The sequence below is a fragment of the Barbatula barbatula genome, assembly GCF_947034865.1.
Source record: "Barbatula barbatula genome assembly, chromosome: 11".
NCBI lineage: Eukaryota > Metazoa > Chordata > Actinopteri > Cypriniformes > Nemacheilidae > Barbatula > Barbatula barbatula.
In genome coordinates, this window is record NC_136774.1 from 22,258,928 (window position 1) to 22,280,059 (window position 21,132).

At 37.9% G+C, this 21,132-nt stretch overlaps 1 protein-coding gene across 2 annotated transcripts in view; it reads left to right on the forward strand.

Moving 5' to 3' along the window:
• dock5 (dedicator of cytokinesis 5) overlaps positions 1-21,132 on the forward strand; it is a 52,312-nt gene that overhangs the window by 13,299 nt on the left and 17,881 nt on the right. The window contains exons 11-36 of one of the 2 annotated variants that reach the window (XM_079467950.1): positions 1,520-1,592; positions 1,757-1,899; positions 2,703-2,828; positions 3,003-3,127; positions 3,440-3,538; positions 4,075-4,147; positions 4,486-4,589; positions 5,015-5,195; positions 5,327-5,424; positions 5,502-5,591; positions 7,971-8,071; positions 8,253-8,387; positions 10,029-10,140; positions 11,184-11,254; positions 11,442-11,548; positions 11,643-11,779; positions 12,340-12,435; positions 12,634-12,732; positions 13,035-13,205; positions 15,171-15,271; positions 15,386-15,444; positions 15,636-15,790; positions 16,637-16,722; positions 18,994-19,150; positions 20,175-20,215; positions 20,303-20,393. In XM_079467950.1, coding sequence (XP_079324076.1) covers positions 1,520-1,592; positions 1,757-1,899; positions 2,703-2,828; positions 3,003-3,127; positions 3,440-3,538; positions 4,075-4,147; positions 4,486-4,589; positions 5,015-5,195; positions 5,327-5,424; positions 5,502-5,591; positions 7,971-8,071; positions 8,253-8,387; positions 10,029-10,140; positions 11,184-11,254; positions 11,442-11,548; positions 11,643-11,779; positions 12,340-12,435; positions 12,634-12,732; positions 13,035-13,205; positions 15,171-15,271; positions 15,386-15,444; positions 15,636-15,790; positions 16,637-16,722; positions 18,994-19,150; positions 20,175-20,215; positions 20,303-20,393 — 2,831 coding nt within the window. Of the gene's footprint in view, positions 1-1,519; positions 1,593-1,756; positions 1,900-2,702; positions 2,829-3,002; positions 3,128-3,439; positions 3,539-4,074; positions 4,148-4,485; positions 4,590-5,014; positions 5,196-5,326; positions 5,425-5,501; positions 5,592-7,970; positions 8,072-8,252; positions 8,388-10,028; positions 10,145-11,183; positions 11,255-11,441; positions 11,549-11,642; positions 11,780-12,339; positions 12,436-12,633; positions 12,733-13,034; positions 13,206-15,170; positions 15,272-15,385; positions 15,445-15,635; positions 15,791-16,636; positions 16,723-18,993; positions 19,151-20,174; positions 20,216-20,302; positions 20,394-21,132 lie in introns of both variants that reach the window. The other variant, XM_079467951.1, reaches the window with a different exon arrangement.

Below are 21,132 nucleotides of genomic sequence, written 5' to 3' on the forward strand. Positions count from 1 at the left end.
ACTATTGAAGACAACTTTCCAAATGTAGGGCCCTATGAATTCAGCGATGTGGAAAACGCGGACTGAATTGCGGAATCCAGGCATAAAAATGGATTATTTCATAAAAATGTAATATTTCTTAAGTAGAAAGTACAATTGTGCTATGAGTAACGTTAGAAATTTTCAGATGTGGTTTAAATATGTATGCTGCTTGTCCATGAGTGGCGGGTTGCGTGTACTGCACGTGTGACGCAGCGTCCGAACACATTAACTGCATTTACTATTTCACATGGTGCATGCCAAACCGCGCACTTATGCACTGTTCCATGTTTTGTTGTATAAACTGCGTTAGTAGTGAGTTTACATTGAGTTTTTTCTCGAAAAGAAGTGCACTTTAATACCTGGGTGATGAACTCATTCAAGTGAAAATATGAAGTTTGGAACACTAGACACTACGCATTCAACGATCGCAGTTTCGCTTACGTGGCGGAAGGGAGGCGGAGCTATTAGACGCTGCCGAGCAAATTTCTCCTGCAGTTTTTACGCATCAATTTAATGCAGACTGAAGTCATGCCGAGCAAAACAGATTAAAATGACATTTTTATTGACATGCATTGAGTTGTTTGATTGACATATTTTGCCCTCATCTGGGAAACCGCACACATTTCCAATTACTATAAAACTGTTCAGTATTCCATTTGGGATGATACTACTCGTCTTAAACTCATACACTTGATGGTTAAGTGTCAAACAACCTTTGCGGTGACCCGTCAAAATAAAAGTCTGGTCAACTCGAACAAGTTATAACGCACACTTTTTACCACACCACCCCCTTGACTTTTTATAAGTCGACCACTAAGTACGTTAGTAAATTAAAGTAAATGTGCTAGTCAAAAAATTTGTACTCATTAATAAAAACTAATACTTTATTAAAGGGCAAGACTGAATTTAAGACCTAAAAACTAAATAAAACCCCCAAAATGTATTGGTTTATTAACTAAGTTGTGCATTATGTAGTACAGATTCTTTCCTATATAACTTCAAGTATCTACTGTAGGTCTTTTAATATAGTTTATAAGTGAATGCTATAGTATACTGATGTATTTGTGGGCAAATAAACTACTATTGTATAGTAAAAGAAGTACAAAACAGACTCCAGAAACATTAATATGTAAAAAAATCAAACAGATTTCATAGGGCCCTATATGCAGATATTATTAAAAATGTGGTTTTCCTAAAGCAGTTTTGCCTTGCTGTAAAGGTGTGAGGTCTGTTTGATTCTTCTCTACCTGGAGACTTACTCTTTTTATTTTATTTAATTTTTTATTCCAAAACTCTAGTGTTTTGAAAAGCTGCTTTTCCGTTTTATGTCTGGAAAATATATAGTGCTCTCTAGGTGCATATCATCTGATCTTTAAATATTTTTGAAGTGCTTTGTATTTGTTTACCCCTGAGCGAATGAGACAATTACATTTTATAAGTATATAAATGCATCTGTAGTTCAGATCAGCATTAACCTTTTGTTTTTTTGTCTCTGCAGTCATGGATATCACCGATATTGCCCACGGTAAAATCGATGATGATGATAAACAGTATTTCATCCCTTTTCAACAGTAAGTCTGTCTTTATCAGATTAGGAGATAGTTTCTCTCTTTATCACTTCTTTTTTTTCAAATTGTTGTTTATTTTGGGAAGAGGCCATCACACACTGTAATAGTTTTGTTACCTCTAGGCAATTTTTTCCCTTCTCAATTGTGTCGTCCTTCTCTCTTCTTAGGATTGCCATGGAAACGTACATCCGACAGCGGCAGCTCATCATGTCTCCACTCATGCCGTCTCGTGTCATCGTCGAGAACGAGCCTCTCGTTGCCGTCTTCAACAAGGTCATTGCCACACGAGAGGTCAACCACAAAGGACAGGGTAAGGACGGCCAAAAAATGTATCGTGATGATGAATGGGGCAGATGAATAATCTGAATAAATGCAGTTTTGCAAACATTTTTTATATTATCTTTTGTTTTAGTTGAATATTTATACATTTTCGTATGTGCTTTTGTGCATTTTATTATTCTTTTTTTATTATATGTTGTAATATAAGTGGAATAATTTTATTTCAATTTCTTTTCATTTATTTTCAGCTAATTATTTCAGCGACTCAACTCATTTCAGTTTATTGCTAAGGCAACATTTGTCACTTTAATTTTTCATTTTATTTTCAAGGTTTCCAAATAATATTTAGGCATATTTTTATTTCAATTAACAGAAATCTTAAAATAATGTTAGTAAACTATAATAACTTTGGTTAACAGTGTAATAATAACCGTGTATATACACAACTTGCGTTATGTTTTGTTTTAAAATAGTCAAGATATTTTATTTGTTTCAAGAATGTTTGGGTTGCATATATTCTCCAAGTCTTTTTAAGCCTTTCACGCGGAATAAAAATGACTAGGGTTAGTTGTAATCTCTACGAATAAAAATCATAAAAAGTCCATAGATGATTGAACTTAATTCAAATTTTCTTTTTGGAAATGCATTTTAACATTTGTAGTATTTATTTTCCTTTATTAGTATTTATTTAATACCTGATGTATATTGGGTTGGTGTTTAATACTTCAAGTCATTTGTATGTTTTTGTATTGATCTATTATCCAGTAATTAAGTTTGTTGCCTTTTGTTCACAAGACCTATTCTCCATTATAACGGCATGTTTGTTGCTTTCAGGGCTGTTTGTGACCCTTAAACTGCTCCCGGGAGATGTGTCTCAGGTCCAGAAAGATTATCCTCATTTTGTGGATCGCACAACACCTATCGTCAGGAAAATGGGCTTTCCTGAAATTATCCTTCCAGGTGGGTCTATCCGTCTTTCAGATGTGATCCTGATGGCGTGATAGCGGTGCTAAAACCTTCAGAGACACTTTAGTAAATCCTAAATAAGCTGAACTTCTCTCTTATTTTTAACAGTATCATTGGCAGTTAAGTTGTCTGCTGGTGATGTTAAGTGCAGCTCTTATTTCCGTATAGGTTACGTGAGGAACGATGTTTACGTCACGCTGCTACAAGGAGAGTTTGATCGCGGCAAGAAGAAAACCCCGAAAAATGTTGAAGTTATGATGAGCGTTTTGGATGAAGAAGGAAACCCCATGGAGGTAAAGACATCCCTTAATGTTAAATATTTCATAGAAATTTTAATAAATGCATTTTTTATTAATATTAATATTTTTGGTTAATATGGTGTCCCTTTTAAACCAAGTAAACGTGTCCGACGTATTAATGTCGTGCATCGATCGTTTGCGAGCGCAAGTCAGTAATCTGAAAGCCTAATCTACACATACGTTTTTATTTAAATGTTCAGTTATTTCTCTGTTTGACGGCTTTACCTGAAGTAGGTGTTGTTTGGGTAGATCTTGTTTCTCCATTTCTTGTTCTTTATTTTTCTCCGTCTCGCTATCTCTCCTCAGAAGGCCATATTTCCCGGAGCGGGTTATGAAGGCATCACAGAATATAAGTCTGTCATTTACTATCAGGTCAAGCAGCCCTGCTGGAATGAGACTGTTAAGGTACAAACATAAAGAAAACAACAAAGACTGTGTGCAGCTTAGAAAGTGACACATCCATGTGTCTTAGAGAGGAAATTGAGCCTTTTGTGGCGGCTTCTTACAGCTTTGTGCTCTGCTTGTTAACAACCCACTCTTAACACGGTTAATAAATGATGACATTAATAATTTAATGAATTTAATAAAGGTAAACATCTATGCTGTCGAAAAAGCTGCAGACGTGCACCATGTGCAAAAACAAAAGAAACTTGCTTAAAATGTATTTTTAAGGAATAGTTCAGCCAACATATTTATCGTTTATTCATCGTCATGTCTTCAAAGCTATTTTGAGAAATGTCTCGGTGGTATTTATTATACGATGAAAGTCATGTTGTTCGGTTCATCTGAAAATCTTGTGTGTTCCGGAGAAGAAAGTCATAGATGTCTATGACATGAGCATGAGTAAATTATGAAATAATATTTTGTTTCTTTAATAATAAATAGGTTAAGTGAGAGTAAAAGCATGTGAATCTCATCATATCCTCTCTTTTGTCCGTCAGGTGGCCATTCCCATTGAGGATGTTTGTCGGTGTCATCTACAACTAACCTTTAGACACAGATCATCTCAGGATTGTAAGTGTCTTTTTCACAAGATACCTTGAATGCTACAATATAAAGAGGAAAGTAAATATTTATTATAGAGTATAGTTACAATATATAGCATTAGTGGTATGTGTTCAAGTGCGTCCTTGACGTGAATACTTCACCCAAAAATTCTGTCATCATTCACTCACCATCGAGTTGTTCCAAATCTGTATTAATGTCTTGTTTCTGATTAACAATTTATGACTGTTGAACAAAAATGACTGAAGAAATGCGATGGCAAGAACCATCTTGAGGTTAAATGTTGCTTCTCTTTTGCCTCATTTATGCACATTTCTAAGTGTTCATATTTGGTTATTTGTTTGCAGCCAGAGACAAGTCTGAAAAACCATTCGGCATGGCTTTCGTCCGTCTGATGAAGTCAGACGGCACTACGCTTCCAGATGGAAAGCACGATCTCATCATCTATAAGGTCGGCATCTTTTCATTTATGTTGGCTAGTACAGTGGTGTGATATCTTGCAGGCATGTGAAGTGTCGCGCAAATGCTTTCGGATGATATTGTAGAAATACTTTATTCAGAGTCATCCATCCCTCCAGCTCTTTCTAAAACTGAACATCTACTATTTCATAACTATTATTTGTTCAGGGGTAAAAGTGGTAAATAGACTTTTAAGACACAAATTCTGTCCAATAAGTTTAAGCAAGCGAGGAGACTTTAAAGTGAAGATGTCTTTGTCCTTCGGCTGTTTTGTTTTTCTCGCTTTACAGCAGTTAACGCTCAACAATGTGACCTTCATATAAAATCTCCAGTTTCACCTGCAGCGTTTGAATTATTTCAGAGAGTGATGTCTCTTTTTGAACCACACATTTCTCTGCCATTCCTCGTGTCCTTCAGGTGGATGTGAAGAAGACTGACGATGCCAAGACGTATTTGACGCTGCCCGGCTCGTACGCTGACGTGGTGGAGAGAGAGAGACAGGCAGGAAAACCTTTTCATCACGCCGCCGTCATTCCTGTCACCAAAGACAGCTTCCAGATCTCCACGCTGACCTGCTCCACAAAACTCACACAAAACGGTGAATCTGCCACAATCATTTTCTTGCCTGTTCTTTTTTTGGGGGCTGGGCAGGAGTGACCTGAAGGGATGTATGTAATAATTGAATGCAATAAAGTTGAGCTTTTTTACCTTCCGATCTTTTTTCCTCAGTCGATCTTTTGGGCCTTCTCAACTGGAGATCGAATACTGAGAGACTTGAAGAAATTCTTCAGAAAATGATGGCGGTGGAAGGCGGCGAAATTATTAAAGTAAGAAAAAAAGCACACACCACCTCTGAACAGTGCTTCTGCCTTTAAGTTTTTCTTTTATTTATGTTGGTCTGTAGTTTTTGCAGGACACGCTGGATGCCCTCTTTAATATCATGATGGAAACTTCAGAGGAAGAAACCTACGACACGCCGGTGTTCAATGCCCTGGCAAGTATTGAAGATTTTATTCCACATGAGGGGAATGTATCAGTCAATATCTCTTGGCGTTTTTAGAGATTTAAACAAACCTCTGCCAATGTTTATTAAAGGTTTATGCACAGACATGAATGATACACCAGATTGTCAAGACTTATGCCCGTTCACACTAAGTGACAAAGCTACACTGTTGGCGAACATTTCTAAACAGACCAAACATTTGTTAAACCAATAAGGACACAGGTTACATGAATGTGAATTATATGTGTATTTTTCAACATTTTAAGCAGTGTTTAAGAGAGTGATTGCAGCCCGCAACCTAATAATATTTTGAAAATCATTATTTGGCCCTTGAATTTGTATTACATTGGATTGACTAAAACAGTCTAGTTGCATTTTGCATTCCTTCTAGTTGTTAAAATGTAGGGTAACCTTGTGTTATCTTGGTACCAATATTTCAGTAGTAAAACTCCACGGTTCTCTGTACTAGATTCGGTACCAAAGCAAAACCCCAGTACATGCTAATTGAAACACAATTTTATTGATAACGCTCATTTTTTATATAAATGTATAAAAAGCAATGCCATTTTGTATACGTGAAGTTAACAAGTTAATTGTTGCTAAAACTGTTGTGTGCTCATTGGGATCTTTAATGCTGACGAACATCTTCATCATTCAGCATCTGTAAAAGAAAAATGTAATAAACTCCAGTAAAGCAACTGACTGAACAAACATGCATATGCAACTTAATTTGACTTACCCCGTGCGGCTCATATCCGGCATCTTTTAGCACCGGGACCGCGCCATCTATCAAATGAATCTCCAAACCATCTCCATATCCAGCTTTATGTCATTCGTTTCTATAACATCCATCTCTGAAATGCCGTGAACAGACAAACACACCTCAACTTCTCTCACTATCGCAAGAGTAAAGAGCTGCAGCTGCAGGCCCACAGCGCAGCCAATCTTGATAAGTGGGTCTTCCGTTCGCTCGTCGGTTAGCACGTTGGCTTTTTCTTTCTCTTTTCCAGGAGAATTGCCTAATAAAAGAAACCGTATCCCTGTTACGAAACAGGGATCCAGACTTGAAAATCTTTCCGAAACTAGTTGGAGTGCTGGAGGAGTTCTCAAGCACAGAAATACTACATCATACGTCCAACTTTTTTTTAACCACCTTAAGCATGAGAAGCCAGCACGTTCAATAGTGTAAAGAAGTCAGAATGCATGACATAGCATGTTACCCCGCCTTTAACATCTCAAGTTCTGTGTTTTTTTGGCTCAATGGCTCTTTGTGAAACCAAAAATGGTTCAAAAGAGTATTCAAAATGATCAAATGTTTCCCCAATGAATCCAAATTCTAATAAAGGAAGGCACAATTAGTCATCTTATTTGATTTGTTCATGATATTACAATAAGTGTAGAATTAAGAAAACATCTATAACTGTGTTTTTTCATATCACCGTTATTGTATATTGTGTCACCCCTACTGGCGACTTTACAGAACACCCTAGCATGCCTCACAAGGTACTGAAATAAAACACATGTTAAAAATCACAATGCATCGAGGTTGCCAGGGCATCCTACCGACCGGCCATGTGCGCCTGTCCCTGGACCCAAACCGTGATACTCCCCCACATATGGAGGGTTATATCTTCCTGTACCAATCGCCAGTCATTGCGATTTCATTTGTTATAAGCATGAGTAACCTTATTGCAATTACACGCCATATCGCCATCTGCATGTGGGATGTCCTCTCCCACACAGACACACAGGTCAGATTATTCTCTCATGTGATAAGTGCACGATGACTGTGAAAAAAACAGATGACTTTATTTTATAGTCAGTTCCGCTGTTTTTAGATTCTGTCCATTTGGTGGTGATCCATGCACCGACCGACCTTGACCGGAGTACTGTAGCATCGGGTAAAGCACATTTTTCTGTAGAAATCAAGTTGTGAATGATTTTTTCCTGCTTGCTAAGCCTTGGTTATGTAAAAGAGTTTAGCAGAGGTAGGCGTAGAGAGCGATTACATTTTCATGAGTAAGATTGAGATTTTGAGATGGAACGTGGTTTTTATTGCGAATAATGTGAAAATGTTAGTTCACCCCAAACTGAGAATTGTATTCAATCTTATTCATTCTCGTGTCATTGCAATCCTTTATGATTTTCTTTCTTCCCCCAGAACACAGACGGAGATATTATAAAGAACTTTGATAACTAAACAACATTGACCCCCCATTGACTTGCAAAACCACATAAATATCATCATCTGTGTTTCACTGAAGAGAGAGTCACATACAGGTTTTGAATGACATGAGAATGAATAAACAATGACTGAATTCCTATTTTTTTTCTGAACTAGTATCTCGGTTTTGTTTTTCATGTGCACAGGTCTTCATCATCTCGCTGATCGGTGACATTAAGTTCCAGCACTTTAACCCGGTTCTGGAGACATACATTGACAAACACTTCAGTGCGACTTTGGCGTACCAGTAAGATATCTCGTCATGCATCCTCTCACTTCGGCCACATTTAATTCTCACCTTTCCATACCTCACACTCCTCTGCTATCACCTGTTCCCCATACACACCTTCACACACGTCATCCGTATTGATACAGAACACCGTTGTGTGTAATTGCCTCAGCGTACCTTTTCTTCTCTCCTTTTGCAGAAAGCTGACCAAAGTGTTGAATTATTTTGTGGTCCGCGCTGAGGACCCAGCTCATACAGAGAGACTCTACGCTGCTTTGAAAGCTTTCAAGTACCTTTTTCGATTCATCGTGCAGTCACGGATTCTCAATCTGAGGTGGGTTTAGGTCCGAGCACGCATTGTGAAAAAAGTACCTGGAGGCGAGCTTGGAAATCACAATTGAACTGGTCCTTGTTTGGATGATGCAGATGAAAAAACAAGAAAAATTGATATCATAGAAACTCTGTTTTTGTGCAAACACACGGGGGAAATGGATTTCCATTAAGAGCATGCCGAATTAAAGCATTTATTTCACGAGTGTGTTGGATCAAAGAATTAACCAGAAACCCTTTTCAGAGAGCATCCTGCTTTACTGTTCAGCATCTTAGTTGTTCCCGTTTCTTTAGATGTTATATCTGTGCACCTAAAAAGAAAAGAAAAAGATGGCGTCATGGAAAAATACATGTAAAAAATAAACGCAGTGGTTTAACTTTCAACCTGCTAAGTGTCATGCAGCAAAAATAAACTACAGCGGAGTGAATTACATTTCCATTTTGCCATGAAATTAACAAAAGAAATCCGTGTTACATTTTCAAATGTAAAAAGCACTCGAACGTCAGACAACAGTAGAAGATAATAAACATGTTCTCTTCACTAGTGTTATTATTATTATTATTATTATTTATTCAGTGTATCATAAGCAAATGATAACATAAACAACAACAATAGTTTAAAATCCAACAAATAATTAGTTTTTCTCCAGAATTTCAGTTAAAGAAATTAAGTTATAGAGAAAAAAGCATTCCGAAAACATTCCTGAACATACTAACATCTTTAACAGTCTATATATAGAAATATTACACACGCCTGTGTTTTATACTTTTTGAGCCATAATATTTCCTTAATACTCAAGAATACATTTAAGAATAAACATAACTTTGAAATAGTTATAAAATAGAACAAACGATTACCTTCATGATCTTCAGTTGTAGACCCACAATGAAATCGGCAAAAATGCATTTATACTTTCTAAGAAAAAGAGATTTTATACACATAAGCTTATAATATAGACAGACCACCATTTTATATTCAACTCAACATAAATAACAACTTAAAACATTTTGACGTTCTAAGCCTATTCATCAGTCAACGAATAATTTGTATTGCGCCAAATCTTCAGTCAAACTGGACTTTATCACAAGAAAATAAAATGTATCTACAGCTTCTTTAAGAAATATATATTATGCCCATTGCGCAATATTGTAACCTACAATACGCCATTTTGATTCTACTCTCCTTGAGCAAATGATAAAATTGTAATATGCCTAAACTTCACCTCTGTCATAACGCTTTCATAACTTGATGATGTCGACAACGGCTGTTCACTTGAAGAATTAGCAACACTGCTACTTACTGAAGAGATGCTAGGGTCAATCGAACATGTCCATTTGTACGTGAAATTTAAAGACGAATTGACATCAGAGCAATGATAAACTACCCCCACTGCTGTTTGCAAGGTCAACCAATCAGTTGGCACCCCAGTATTTTAAAAGCATTTTTGATTGTTTAAAATTTATTGAGAAACATATGCCGCTTTTCCGTGGGTTCGTCGAGTCCCGGTGCACCCAAAAGATCGGCACCTATGCCCTGTTTCCCCTTGAAAATATAAATGAAGTTGTTCATTTGTTATAGTGGCAGGAATTGACAACATACAGTCTTTTTGCTAATTTTTTAAAAACTTTGTTTGTTGTTTAACAGGTTTTACGGAAAAAGTGAAGATGGCGGGCAATTTCTTGACTCCATTCGTACCCTCTTTCTTTCTATCAGCAACCTTATGGACAGGCCTCTGGATGAGGGCGTTAAAATAAAGGCAGGTGTCACAACACATTCATATAGACCAGCGGTTCTCAAACTTTTTTGTTGTAAGGCCCCCTTTGTGTAGAGTTACTTTGCGGCCCCCCAAATAAAGACTTAGAATCTTAGACTTAGAATTTTAAATAAGCCAGAAGCATATTACGTTATACAATGCTGTCAATAATTTTGCTTGGTAGTCTTATTTTTCTGATCTTTGATTGCATACATCTATGATAATTTTCTATATTTCATAAAACAGCAAATCTCTGCCGTTCAGCTAAAAATAATTTTTAGTATTTATGTACCACATAAAAATAACTAAATCTGAAATCTAGTATTTTTAAAACTATAATTACCCTGCATGGCAGAAAATATTGGCTTCCTTGGATATTTGTTGAAAAAAATGCAATATTCCTCTTGAAATGAAAACTCATGGGCAATTCCAGTGTTATGGATGTGACATTTGCAGGCAAACACGAAATATAATCTCTCAGAGAATGTGTTTATATCTTTCGAATCCTCTGTTGATAGAGTCCAGACATCAAAAAATATCAGTCCACGTTTTCTGTTTAAGCTTAGGGAAATTCAGTACATGCGTATATTTTTGAAAGACGACTTGCTTTGTAGGATTTTTGTGACTTAAAATGCACAAACCAGAAGCAGTAATACTTGACAAATGGAGAGGGGGTGACTCTTCATAGAATATAAAATGCTTATGTATTTTTTGCCGGTATTACTTTTTGATTATTTTTGAGAAGATTTTACTATTATGAAAGTGTCTCTTATACCTGAGGATGGAAAATCATGCTTTAAAAAACTTTTTTAAGACCTCACATGGATTTTTAAACCCCCAAATCTTGACATCAGTATGGTGAAAAACTTTATTTTCTTTAAAGGCCTTCTTCGTTTCTATGCTTGGTTTATTGATGCTTCATCGGTTAGCAGTGACGTGAGACTTAGCGAAGCCATCAATGATCCATGATTTTGAGTTTGATTCAAAATAAAACTTTATTATAGTCCACACAATGAAAGAGTCATTCTCTGTGTTGTTCCTCACAGGGAGCGGTCCTAAAATATCTCCCTACCATAATCAATGAGTTACAGAAAGTTTTTGATCCTGTGGAGCTGAGGTAAAGTGGATTCAACTTTTATTGTTTAACTAAGACCGGTGTGAAATACATCTCAGGTGCATCACATCTCCGCGTGACATCAATATTTATGTCCCTTCTGATTTGCATTTTTTGCATCATGTTATTCATTCATTCATTTCCATTTTTTTATTCTTCTAACACGTTTCTCTCGTCCGACCCTTCCCAGCATTCAGCTGGCGAAGTTTATCGAGAGCATTCCAGACTTTCAAATGGTGCGCCAGAAGCTCGGATGTCTTGTAAAAATCGTGGAGAGCGACCTTTTCAAACTGCCGGGTGAGACTCGAACTGACACCTTCTCCCATAATTCATCTCATTTATTGTGCGGTAAACACAACAGCTGACAGCCTCGTGTTCTCTGTGCTTGCAGACTGCAGGGATGTGTTGTTGCCCCTGATCGCGGATCAGCTGAGCGGTCAACTGGACGATCACTCCAATAAACCCGATCTGGAGGCCTGCGTTCAGCTCTTCAGTGCTGTACTCGACATACTGGACCTCAAAAACATCGTGAGTTAAAACATCTCGAACAACAGCAGATGTTCTCTTATTCTCAGACTCGGGCGGCATGGATTGCACACAGAAAAGGCAAGAGCTGCATTCTCATTGGCTGGCGATTTATTGGAGACGGAGAGCAGGATTTTAATGAGTCCGCCGGGAAATAAAGCCGTGTGAATGAGATGCCAAGCTGATGAGGGCCGTTTTAAAGGGACGGTTCACACAAAATCATTTATTAATCCTCATGGGAACACACCAGCATATGACATTTTTAATGCCGTTAATGTATCTTACAGTCCCAGTCCTAGATACTGACAGGCTGATGTCTCCCATAATGCATTTCACTTTGCTTGTTGATATGAAAGTGCATTCGAGTGCTGCTTGTTGACATTTCGGCTCAAAGCAGTTTTTTTCGACAGGCAGGCATTTCAGGTCAGATTCTTGGAGCGCCGAGATTAGTTTATCGCTGAAAAAGTTATGTTGCCAACTCCAAAAAAAGGTCATTTTAACCGCACTACTCCCCATCCCTCCATCTCATTCTGTTTCCTTTTCATGTTTTCCTATCATTTCAGGGTCCCACGTCAGGTCACGTGAAGCTAATCGTGGACCGTCTGCTGCGGAGGGTCAACCGCACCGTCATCAACCTGAGCTTAGACTCGCCCCTCATAGTAAGATGCCGGCTACAAAATACAGCATTTGCAGTGACTAAATCTGATTACCTTCCTGCCAAAGCTGGTTTTATTTCCTCCGCACGGCACTAAATCCCACACAAACATCTCATAAGAGCAACATTTCAAAGCTTAACCTAGTTGAGTTTATATATTTGTCCAGGTTATTGATTGTCCTGTTTGTTTCTCCGGACGCAGGGCCACTACCTCGCATGCATGACCGCCGTCCTGAAACAAATGGAAGATGCGCATTACGCGCAATACATCAGCACCTTCAAAACCAGCCAGGACATTATCGTAAGTCTCCTGCTTTCTCTGCCGACCCGATCCATCACCGCAGACGCACCGAGAGCTTCTGAGATTTGCTTTATAAATAATCCACCTTTATGCGGTTGACTGATGCGGTGCGTGCGGCTCACCGTCCCGCTTTCTGTTGCAGGTTTTAATCATGGGACGAGATAAGAGCGTTCAAAGCGGCGTTTTTTAAACAAGGCTCTGTTGCGCTGCTCGGTGATGTCTGTGTCTTATGCAGGATTTCTCAGCACGTACGCACACGGTCGTATCCACTGAGATGTGTTTTTGGCTTGCTTTCCCGTCAGGACTTTCTAATGGAGACTTTCATCATGTTCAAAAACCTGATGGGGAACGTGTTCCCCCCTGACTGGATGATCATGAATCTCCTTCAAATGAAAGTCTTTCTGCGGGCCATAGACCAGTACTCTGATGTTCTCAACAAGTATTTTCTGGATGCCACTCACTTTCACTTACAGGTCAGTAGGTTGGTCCAATCACACATCAGAGATTATATTGGTGGAGATTGTATCTCGTAACAGATGTTTGAATGTTAACAGTCTCCAAAAACAAATTATTCAGTTGAAATATTGACACCATTATTTTATCGGCATTAAGAGTGAGATTTATGAAGTCTATTAACTTATTGACAAAGCACAGACTGAGATTTCTTTAAAGCGGCCATATCACACAGAGCTTCTGTATATCTCATGTTAATCTTGAGTATTCAGAGGATAGTATCGCACCCTTCAAATATCCGTAGAGTCTTTAGTTTAATCACATTTATAAAAGACTGATACAGCCGTACGATTATTTCCGAAAACAAACGTGCGCACACATTGTCAACAAAACACGGACAGTTTCACTTACCGTGTGCGGTTCATGTCCGGCATCGTTTAGGGATGGGAACGCCGCTCCATCTATCAGTTTAAACGATCTCCAAATCCAGCGTTATATCCACCGTTTATATAACATTCATCATCCAAGTGCAGTGAACAAACCACACAGCTGAACTTCAACTCACATGTGAAAGTGCGCATGTTCCTTTTCGCACTCTCCTTGGTTGATGCGTGCCGCGTGCTTTTCCGCGAGAGTTGTCCAATAAGGGATTAAGAAAAGTTGTTACGTAACGATTTTTCATGTTTTCGAAAAAAACTTTCTGAAACCTGTACGATCACTGGGGGAGTGTATCGAGCACAGAAATACTACGTAATACCTCCAACTCGTTTTTTGACAAGTTGAATGTTGCAGGGCCACTTTAATATCTCAATAACTTCTCCTAGACATCAAGGAGCTTAAATAAATTGAAAAAACTTTGTCTTTTGCATCTCAGATATTACTCCTGAGATAAAGAGTCGTAAATCTGACATTCAAGTCTCCGTTTGATGTTCAGAAGACATCACAACAATGCCTCAAATCTGAGCTCAGATTTCTGAAGTCTAAAATCAAAAGTCAATGCTATTGAAGATCTCGATATAAACTCAAGCATTTCTCATCATATTTACCCAAATCCAGATTATTTTACGTCTATAATCTACATTTATTTTACACATCCATACTCTTCGTAGATTCCAACAATTGTCAAATTTTCGAAGATGTGTCTGAGACTTACCTAAACTGTTGAGCAACCTCTGTGCAATAACATTTTACCTTCATTGGCTCGTTGAAAACTTGGAGAAACCCTCCAAGTTTATATTCCCAAAAATATTGTACTGAAGTAAAAATATGGTCATTAAGAAATACATGCTTGTGTATGCATAGAAACTAGTTCCTCCTGTAATATAAGGTGCTTGAAAGATATATTCAACCTCATCTTTCATGAACCACACATTTTCTCAACTTGGTTATTTGTTCTTATTTAGGAACATTATGATTACCAACAACCTGCATTTTGTATTCGTGCATTATGATGTTCTTATGGGGAACTGCATGGATTTTGCGTTCCTTGTGTTTTGGGGAAACATCTATTACTCCGTTGCAAACTAACCAGCAGTGAACTGTACTGTTGCTTGGTTACCATTCATCCAGTGCCCTTGCATCCAGACAACGTGTTCCACTCGTATGACCCCAGACAATTAAAAAGCAATCACATTACTATACATCAATACAAGCTTAGCGTCTGAATGGTGAAAGTGCGGCCTGTGGACTGTAGCCCGTACGGAAAGATGATATTAAAACACATTAATTAGTTGGGATTGTGTTCCTACTGTATATTTAATTTCAATATTTGGTTTTCTAAATGGTGTCCCTTTAAACATTTTATTTTCCTGATTAAATCGGCATTTCTAATTAAATCAGTTCATTTACATACTCCACAGCACACATGCCCAAACAAAAAAAACAGTCGTTTTTTTGTAATATAAGTGTGACTCTGTGCAGACTTTACCAGATTTTTTTCTTGAATCATCCTTGTGTTTGTTTTTGTTTCTCTCTTTCCTCTTTAGCTCTGGAACAACTACTTTCATCTTATCGTTGCGTTTCTTACCCATAAGTCATTGCAGCTGGAGTCCTTTTCTCTTGAGAAGAGAAACAATATTCTCAACAAGTGAGTGCAGGACCTCGAGGCTCATTTTCTTTCATTCGATATTTAAATGTCGGTCACAGTTCATTTGTTTCAGCGCTTGGCAGCTAAAAAGTTTTTCTTAACACATATTCACAGGTACGGTGATATGCGGAAACGCATCGGCTTCAAGTTGGGTGATATGTGGCATAATCTTGGTAAAAGCCTTTTCCTCATCCTCTTATCTTTCACATACAGTGACCACAATTAGACAAATGACTGTGTGCAGAGTCATTTGACAGAGTTGTGGTTTTACAAAGAACATGTCTTATTTTTCTTTAATGGTCATGTGAAGTGCATGAAAAAAAATATTATCAATGTTCTGAATGAATGTGTGTGTCATTTTCAGGCCCACATAAGATGAAGTTCATTCCCGTAATGGTGGGTCCCATGCTGGAGGCGACGTTAGTTCCAGAGCCCGACCTGAGGAAGGCCACCATCCCCATCTTCTTTGACATGATGCAGTGTGAACACCATTTCAGTGCCAACCACACCTTTCAAACGGTGAGCGTTTGACATGAACCACTCGTGAACATGAGTCGCTCTGAATTTAGCTTATCGTTAGTTGGTTAGATTGCAAGCTGGTCATTTAGTTGGTTGGTTGGTCATTTAGTTGGTTAGTTGGTCAATTAGTTGGATGGTTGGTCAGTCGGTTGGTTATTTGGTTCGGTAGGTAAGTAGGTAGTTTATTGTCCTTAAATGGAAACTTGTCTTTGGCGGCGTCATACATCATAAAACAAATATAAATAAAATCAATATAAAAACTTACGTGAAAACACTCAACATTACATTCTAGCATAGACTATATTCTGTATACAATACAGGTCAAACGTTTGAAAACTTCTCTAAAACGTCTCTGATGAGAACAACTATGTTGTTTATTTTCCCTTGCTTTATCTTTAATCCTAACATGATCTCTCATTTGCTTTGGACAACATCAATAAATGAATACATGTCAAATGTAACTGAGAATGTATGAAAACGAAGAACCCTCTATACTGATTTTTGTTTACATTTTTGTTATATGAATATCTTTAATCCCATTTGTTAAAAAATGTACCAAATCATAGAAGAGTGCTGTACAGGTCAAATGAAATCACAAAATAAAATACAACCTCTTGCTCCATAAGTTTATTCCTGATAGATTTGAATTAAAGGCTGAACATGTACAGCCGAGTGAAAAGAGCTCAGGTAAAGGTCAGTCCTGTCAGAGAGTCGTGTGTCTTTCTGGGTAAATAGCTGGGTGTTGTAAGTGTCACTTGTAAACAAATCCATTGGGAATATGGCTGTCATTTTGTCTGTCAGTTGAATCTAGGCCACAGTTTGATGGATTCTGCTCCTGCTTTGCAGTTTGAGAACGAGCTGATCACAAAACTGGACCAGGAAGTTGAAGGAGGCCGGGGGGATGAACAATACAAGATTCTGCTGGAGAAGACGTAAGATCCTTCTAGTTTCTCTCTCTGCTGCCTCACTCTCTCTTGCATAGAAAAACACATTCATTTATACTGTAACATTCAGGCTGAAAGATCAGGAAACGCTTATAATGATGCTTAGAAAGCAGTGGACAGTAAAGTATTCGTACTATTGTACTGTGCTGTATCAGAGAATAATTGATTTAGCATGTCCGATTCGTGAACGAGGCAAATCTTTTTAATAACCCTGTTGAGTTGGTTTGACAATCAGACTGCGAGCTTGAGTCAAGAACTCACTGATTCAAGGATTCGTTAAGACCAAGTCTTCAGTCAAAAACTCCTTCTGGTTCATGAATTCATTTAAAGTGAGCTTTCAATCAGCTACTTATTCAAGGATTCATTTCGAACAAGTCTTTAGTAAAAAATTCAGTAATTCAAGAATTTTTGAAGAGCATGTTTTCGATCATCCATTTACTAATTCATTGAATCTTTTAAAGTGAGTCTTGAGTTTACAATTCACTGATTTAAGGATTCGTTGAGTCGGCAACCCGTTCATTCAATCAATTCTTTAGAGCGTGTCTTTGAAGAACTCAATGATTCAAGAAATTGTTATAGCGAGTTTTCAGTCAACAACTCACTATTTCAAGGATTCGTTTAAAGTGAGTCCTAAGTCAATAATTAACTGATTTAGGGATTCATTTAGAATGAAGTCTTGAGTCAACAACTCACTGATTCAAGAATTTATTTAGAGCGAATCACCAGTCAACAACTCACTATTTCAAGGATTTGTTTTAACTGTCTGGAGGAGACGACTCACTAGTTCATGGATTTAAAGGGTGCAGATCTTGAGTCAACACCTTATGGATTTAAGGAATCATTTAAAGTGAGTCTTTAGTTAAAAAGTCCCCGAATTCGTAATATCTTTCTAAATTACAACATTACAATAGAAGTAATATTGAACCCATTTTAGCTTATTGTAGCCATCACTTTGGAAGGTTATTGTGTATTTCTTGGCTGCCTGTATATTTTGTAGATGATACTCCGTACAGAGCCGGGGAGTAATGAAATACATGTAACTTGGCTACGTATTTTAAATACAAAATTTGGTTAACTGCATTTCATTAATCCATTAGTTTAAAATACTTGTACTTTTACAGTTACAGTTTTTATTTTTATTATGCATTTTAATTAATATCACTCAAACTGCAGTTGGTTTGTTTTGATTTAAGCCCTGATAACTAAAAAATACTTACACAATATGTTAACGTAATAAAAACATGATGTTCTCATTTTGGAACCAAACTCCGTAACACAAACTGAGCGAATTTATACAAACGACTGTTTTTATATTTCTTGTGATAGTTGTTTGTGGGTCCCTTGTTTGAGTCATTTTTTCAAGACAGGCTCAATGCGACTTTTTATCTCACAGTTGCGAGTTTATAACTCGCGAATCTGATTTCTTTTCTAAGAATTGTGAGAGATATACACTCGCAAGTGCAGACTTTATTGTCCAATGAGAGACTTTTTTTCTCAGTATTGCGAGTTTGAGAAAAAAAATCTAAATTGTTGTAAAGTTATAAAGTCTAATTGTTTGAAATCAACTCGCTAGAAAAATGTCAAAATTGCGATTCTGATTTCATAGCTTGCAACTGCGCGTTGAAATATTGCAACCTTTTCATTTATTTTATTCAGTGATTATTTAGGAAAAAGTTTCCATGAAACACGATGCATTCAGAGAAGGGGTGAAGATGTTTAAACCGAACGTGTGAAAGATTTTTAATTTACTTCATAGATAATATTATTTTCATTCAGTACTACCCTTCACATGTATAACGTGTTTCCCGAAAGGCAAAATAAGTACAATTTAGTCTCCAATTCAAAAAAAGGTTGACATACTCCAGCTCTTAATGCAATGTGTTGCCTTCTTGAGCATCAGCGTTCTTTTCCATTTCTTTTTCTAAGATTGTCTGCTTTTTTGCTTTATGAAATGATATAATGAAATAAAAATAATAATAATCTAACGAAATACGGTACAAATGACGTTTTAAAGCATGCAAATTGTAATCTGAAATACATTTTAAAAGGTAACCTTCCCAAGACTGGTTATCAAACACATTGTTCATTCTAAGTGGATTTCGAACTTCACTCAGTGAATGTGCTTATTTGTGTCAGATGCCGGTTTCTGGCCTTCGCTCCAGACGCATTCTGAGTCAGTTGCTGAACAGATGAAATGTGTGAAAATGTGCAAACGCTCGTTCGCTGCATTCGTGTTTTATTTCATGATTGTGTTTTCAGGTTATTGGAGCACTGTCGGAAGCATCGATACCTGTCTCAGTCCGGTGAGGCTTTGGCTTTGCTCCTGAGCAGTCTGCTGGAGAACCTGCTGGCCTACCGCACCATCACACATGATGAGAGCCCTGAGCTCCGCATGAGCTGCACCGTCAACGTCCTGGTGAGATCGCTTTCTCCCGCCGAGCCCAAACAACCCCAACGCACGCATGAGTGTTTGAAACGTCTCTGCCGCTCCAGATGGTTAATGCTGGTTTGGTGCTAAACTCGATCAATAAGAAACCTTACTGATGAAAGTGTCAAAATATCATTTTTCAAGTATGAAGTTAAATTCTTCATTGGGTCGTTCCAGGACTGTCATGTTGTTGTATTGCCGTTCCCCTATGTAGCGTGACGCCTAGGGTCTTATTTGGAAAACACATCTCTCATGTCACAGGTGTCCCAGTGTCCCTTTATTTGGCTGCTTTGTTTTACCTCCGCAAGCCTTGCAGCTGATTTTTGGTCTCATCGGACCATGAAAGCTTCTCGCGTCCGGCTTCGGAGTCTCTCGTGTGCCTGCTGGCGAAGGTTTCTCTCTCGCAGTCTTTCACAAAGCTGGAGCACCCTTCAAACAGTTATTGTGTTGTATTGCCTCCCTTCCTACTCCTTCAGTTTTCATTGCTGGTCTTCCTCTTTTCATTTCAAGCCGACTTAGTTTTTGTCAGTTGCTTTCGGTAGATTCATAAATGTGATGTTTCTGTCTTAACAATACATGGATTTGAAGGGATAGCTCACCCAAAAATCATAATTTCAGTCATCATTTATTCATCCTTATGTTGCATATGACACTTTCTATTAAGATATGTGGTTTTGTGGAAGTCAATGGGGTTCAGTGTTGTTTGGTTATAAACATTCTTTGAAACACTTTTGAGTTCTGCAGAAGAAAGAAAGTCATACTGGTTTGGACCGAAATGTGTGAATTCACATTTTTGGGTGAACTATCCCTTTAACTAGTTCATGGCAAAGTTCATATCGGAACAGCCGATATGCGTTTTTGACTTCAGAACTGAAGACGGAACAAGGAATTAATGAAACTATATAAAAAAATATATATATTTTTTACATTAAGTACACAGTAAGGACCAATAATTGAAACAAATGTGTTTAAGCATCATTCTCATTAATGTCATGTTCTCCCATGTTCACAGAACTTCTACAAAGAAAAGAAAAGAGAGGATATTTATATCCGGTAAGTATTTTCACACGATGATTAAAGTATTGGCTTGTTGTTTGTGGCACGTAAACTTATGCATGAATATGTATATTATGCTTGTAGGTATTTGTACAAGCTGCGTGACCTTCATCTGGACTGTGAGAACTTCACCGAGGCGGCATACACGCTCCTGCTTCACGCTGAGCTTCTGGAGGTCTGTGACGCAATATCATTCATTAGCATAAAGTGCATTTCAATTAACTAGTGGCATTTTCGCAAGATATTTGTACCTCTTGATGGATTAGATGTGTGCGGCAAACATCTGTGTTATTGCTTTTCTGCTTATTTCGCTCGGTCATCTGTTTGCTTTGCAAAACCAACGGAGGCCGTTTGTATCCTCAAAATCTCAATTCACTATTATTAAAGGCAAACACAAACCTCTCGCTCCTCCAGATGTTCATATTCTGATGAAGTGAGTTTGTTTGCAGTGCTTCAAGTCTTTTCCACTCTCATATTCGTTATTTAAAATGTAGACGAGCGGAAATAGGGGCGACGCGGTCGGCGCCGCATTGAGATGAAAAAATCTCTACAGGTCATGTGACAAGAACCAACCAGCCAATATAGACAAGGTCAATGAAGATGGAGACACAGATAATCACAGCATAACTAAATCTAGTAGCAGAGTTATTGCAAGGTATTTTCAGTGCATATAATCCATATATCCTTTGTCCCTGTCTCAACGGCTATCCAGGCCCATGGATACTTAGCAACCACAGATGACAGGAGAGCGCAAAGTCCAGGGGCTTTGGAGAAAAAGTAGAACGCAGTGCGGTTACAGTTTTCTGCGCAGATTTTGACGCGAAATGTGAATCGGGTCTAAAGCCACATTCAGACATCCAGAAACTAGCAGCGGCGCGATCGAATTCATTTCGATGGAGAGCTTGCGACTTCAG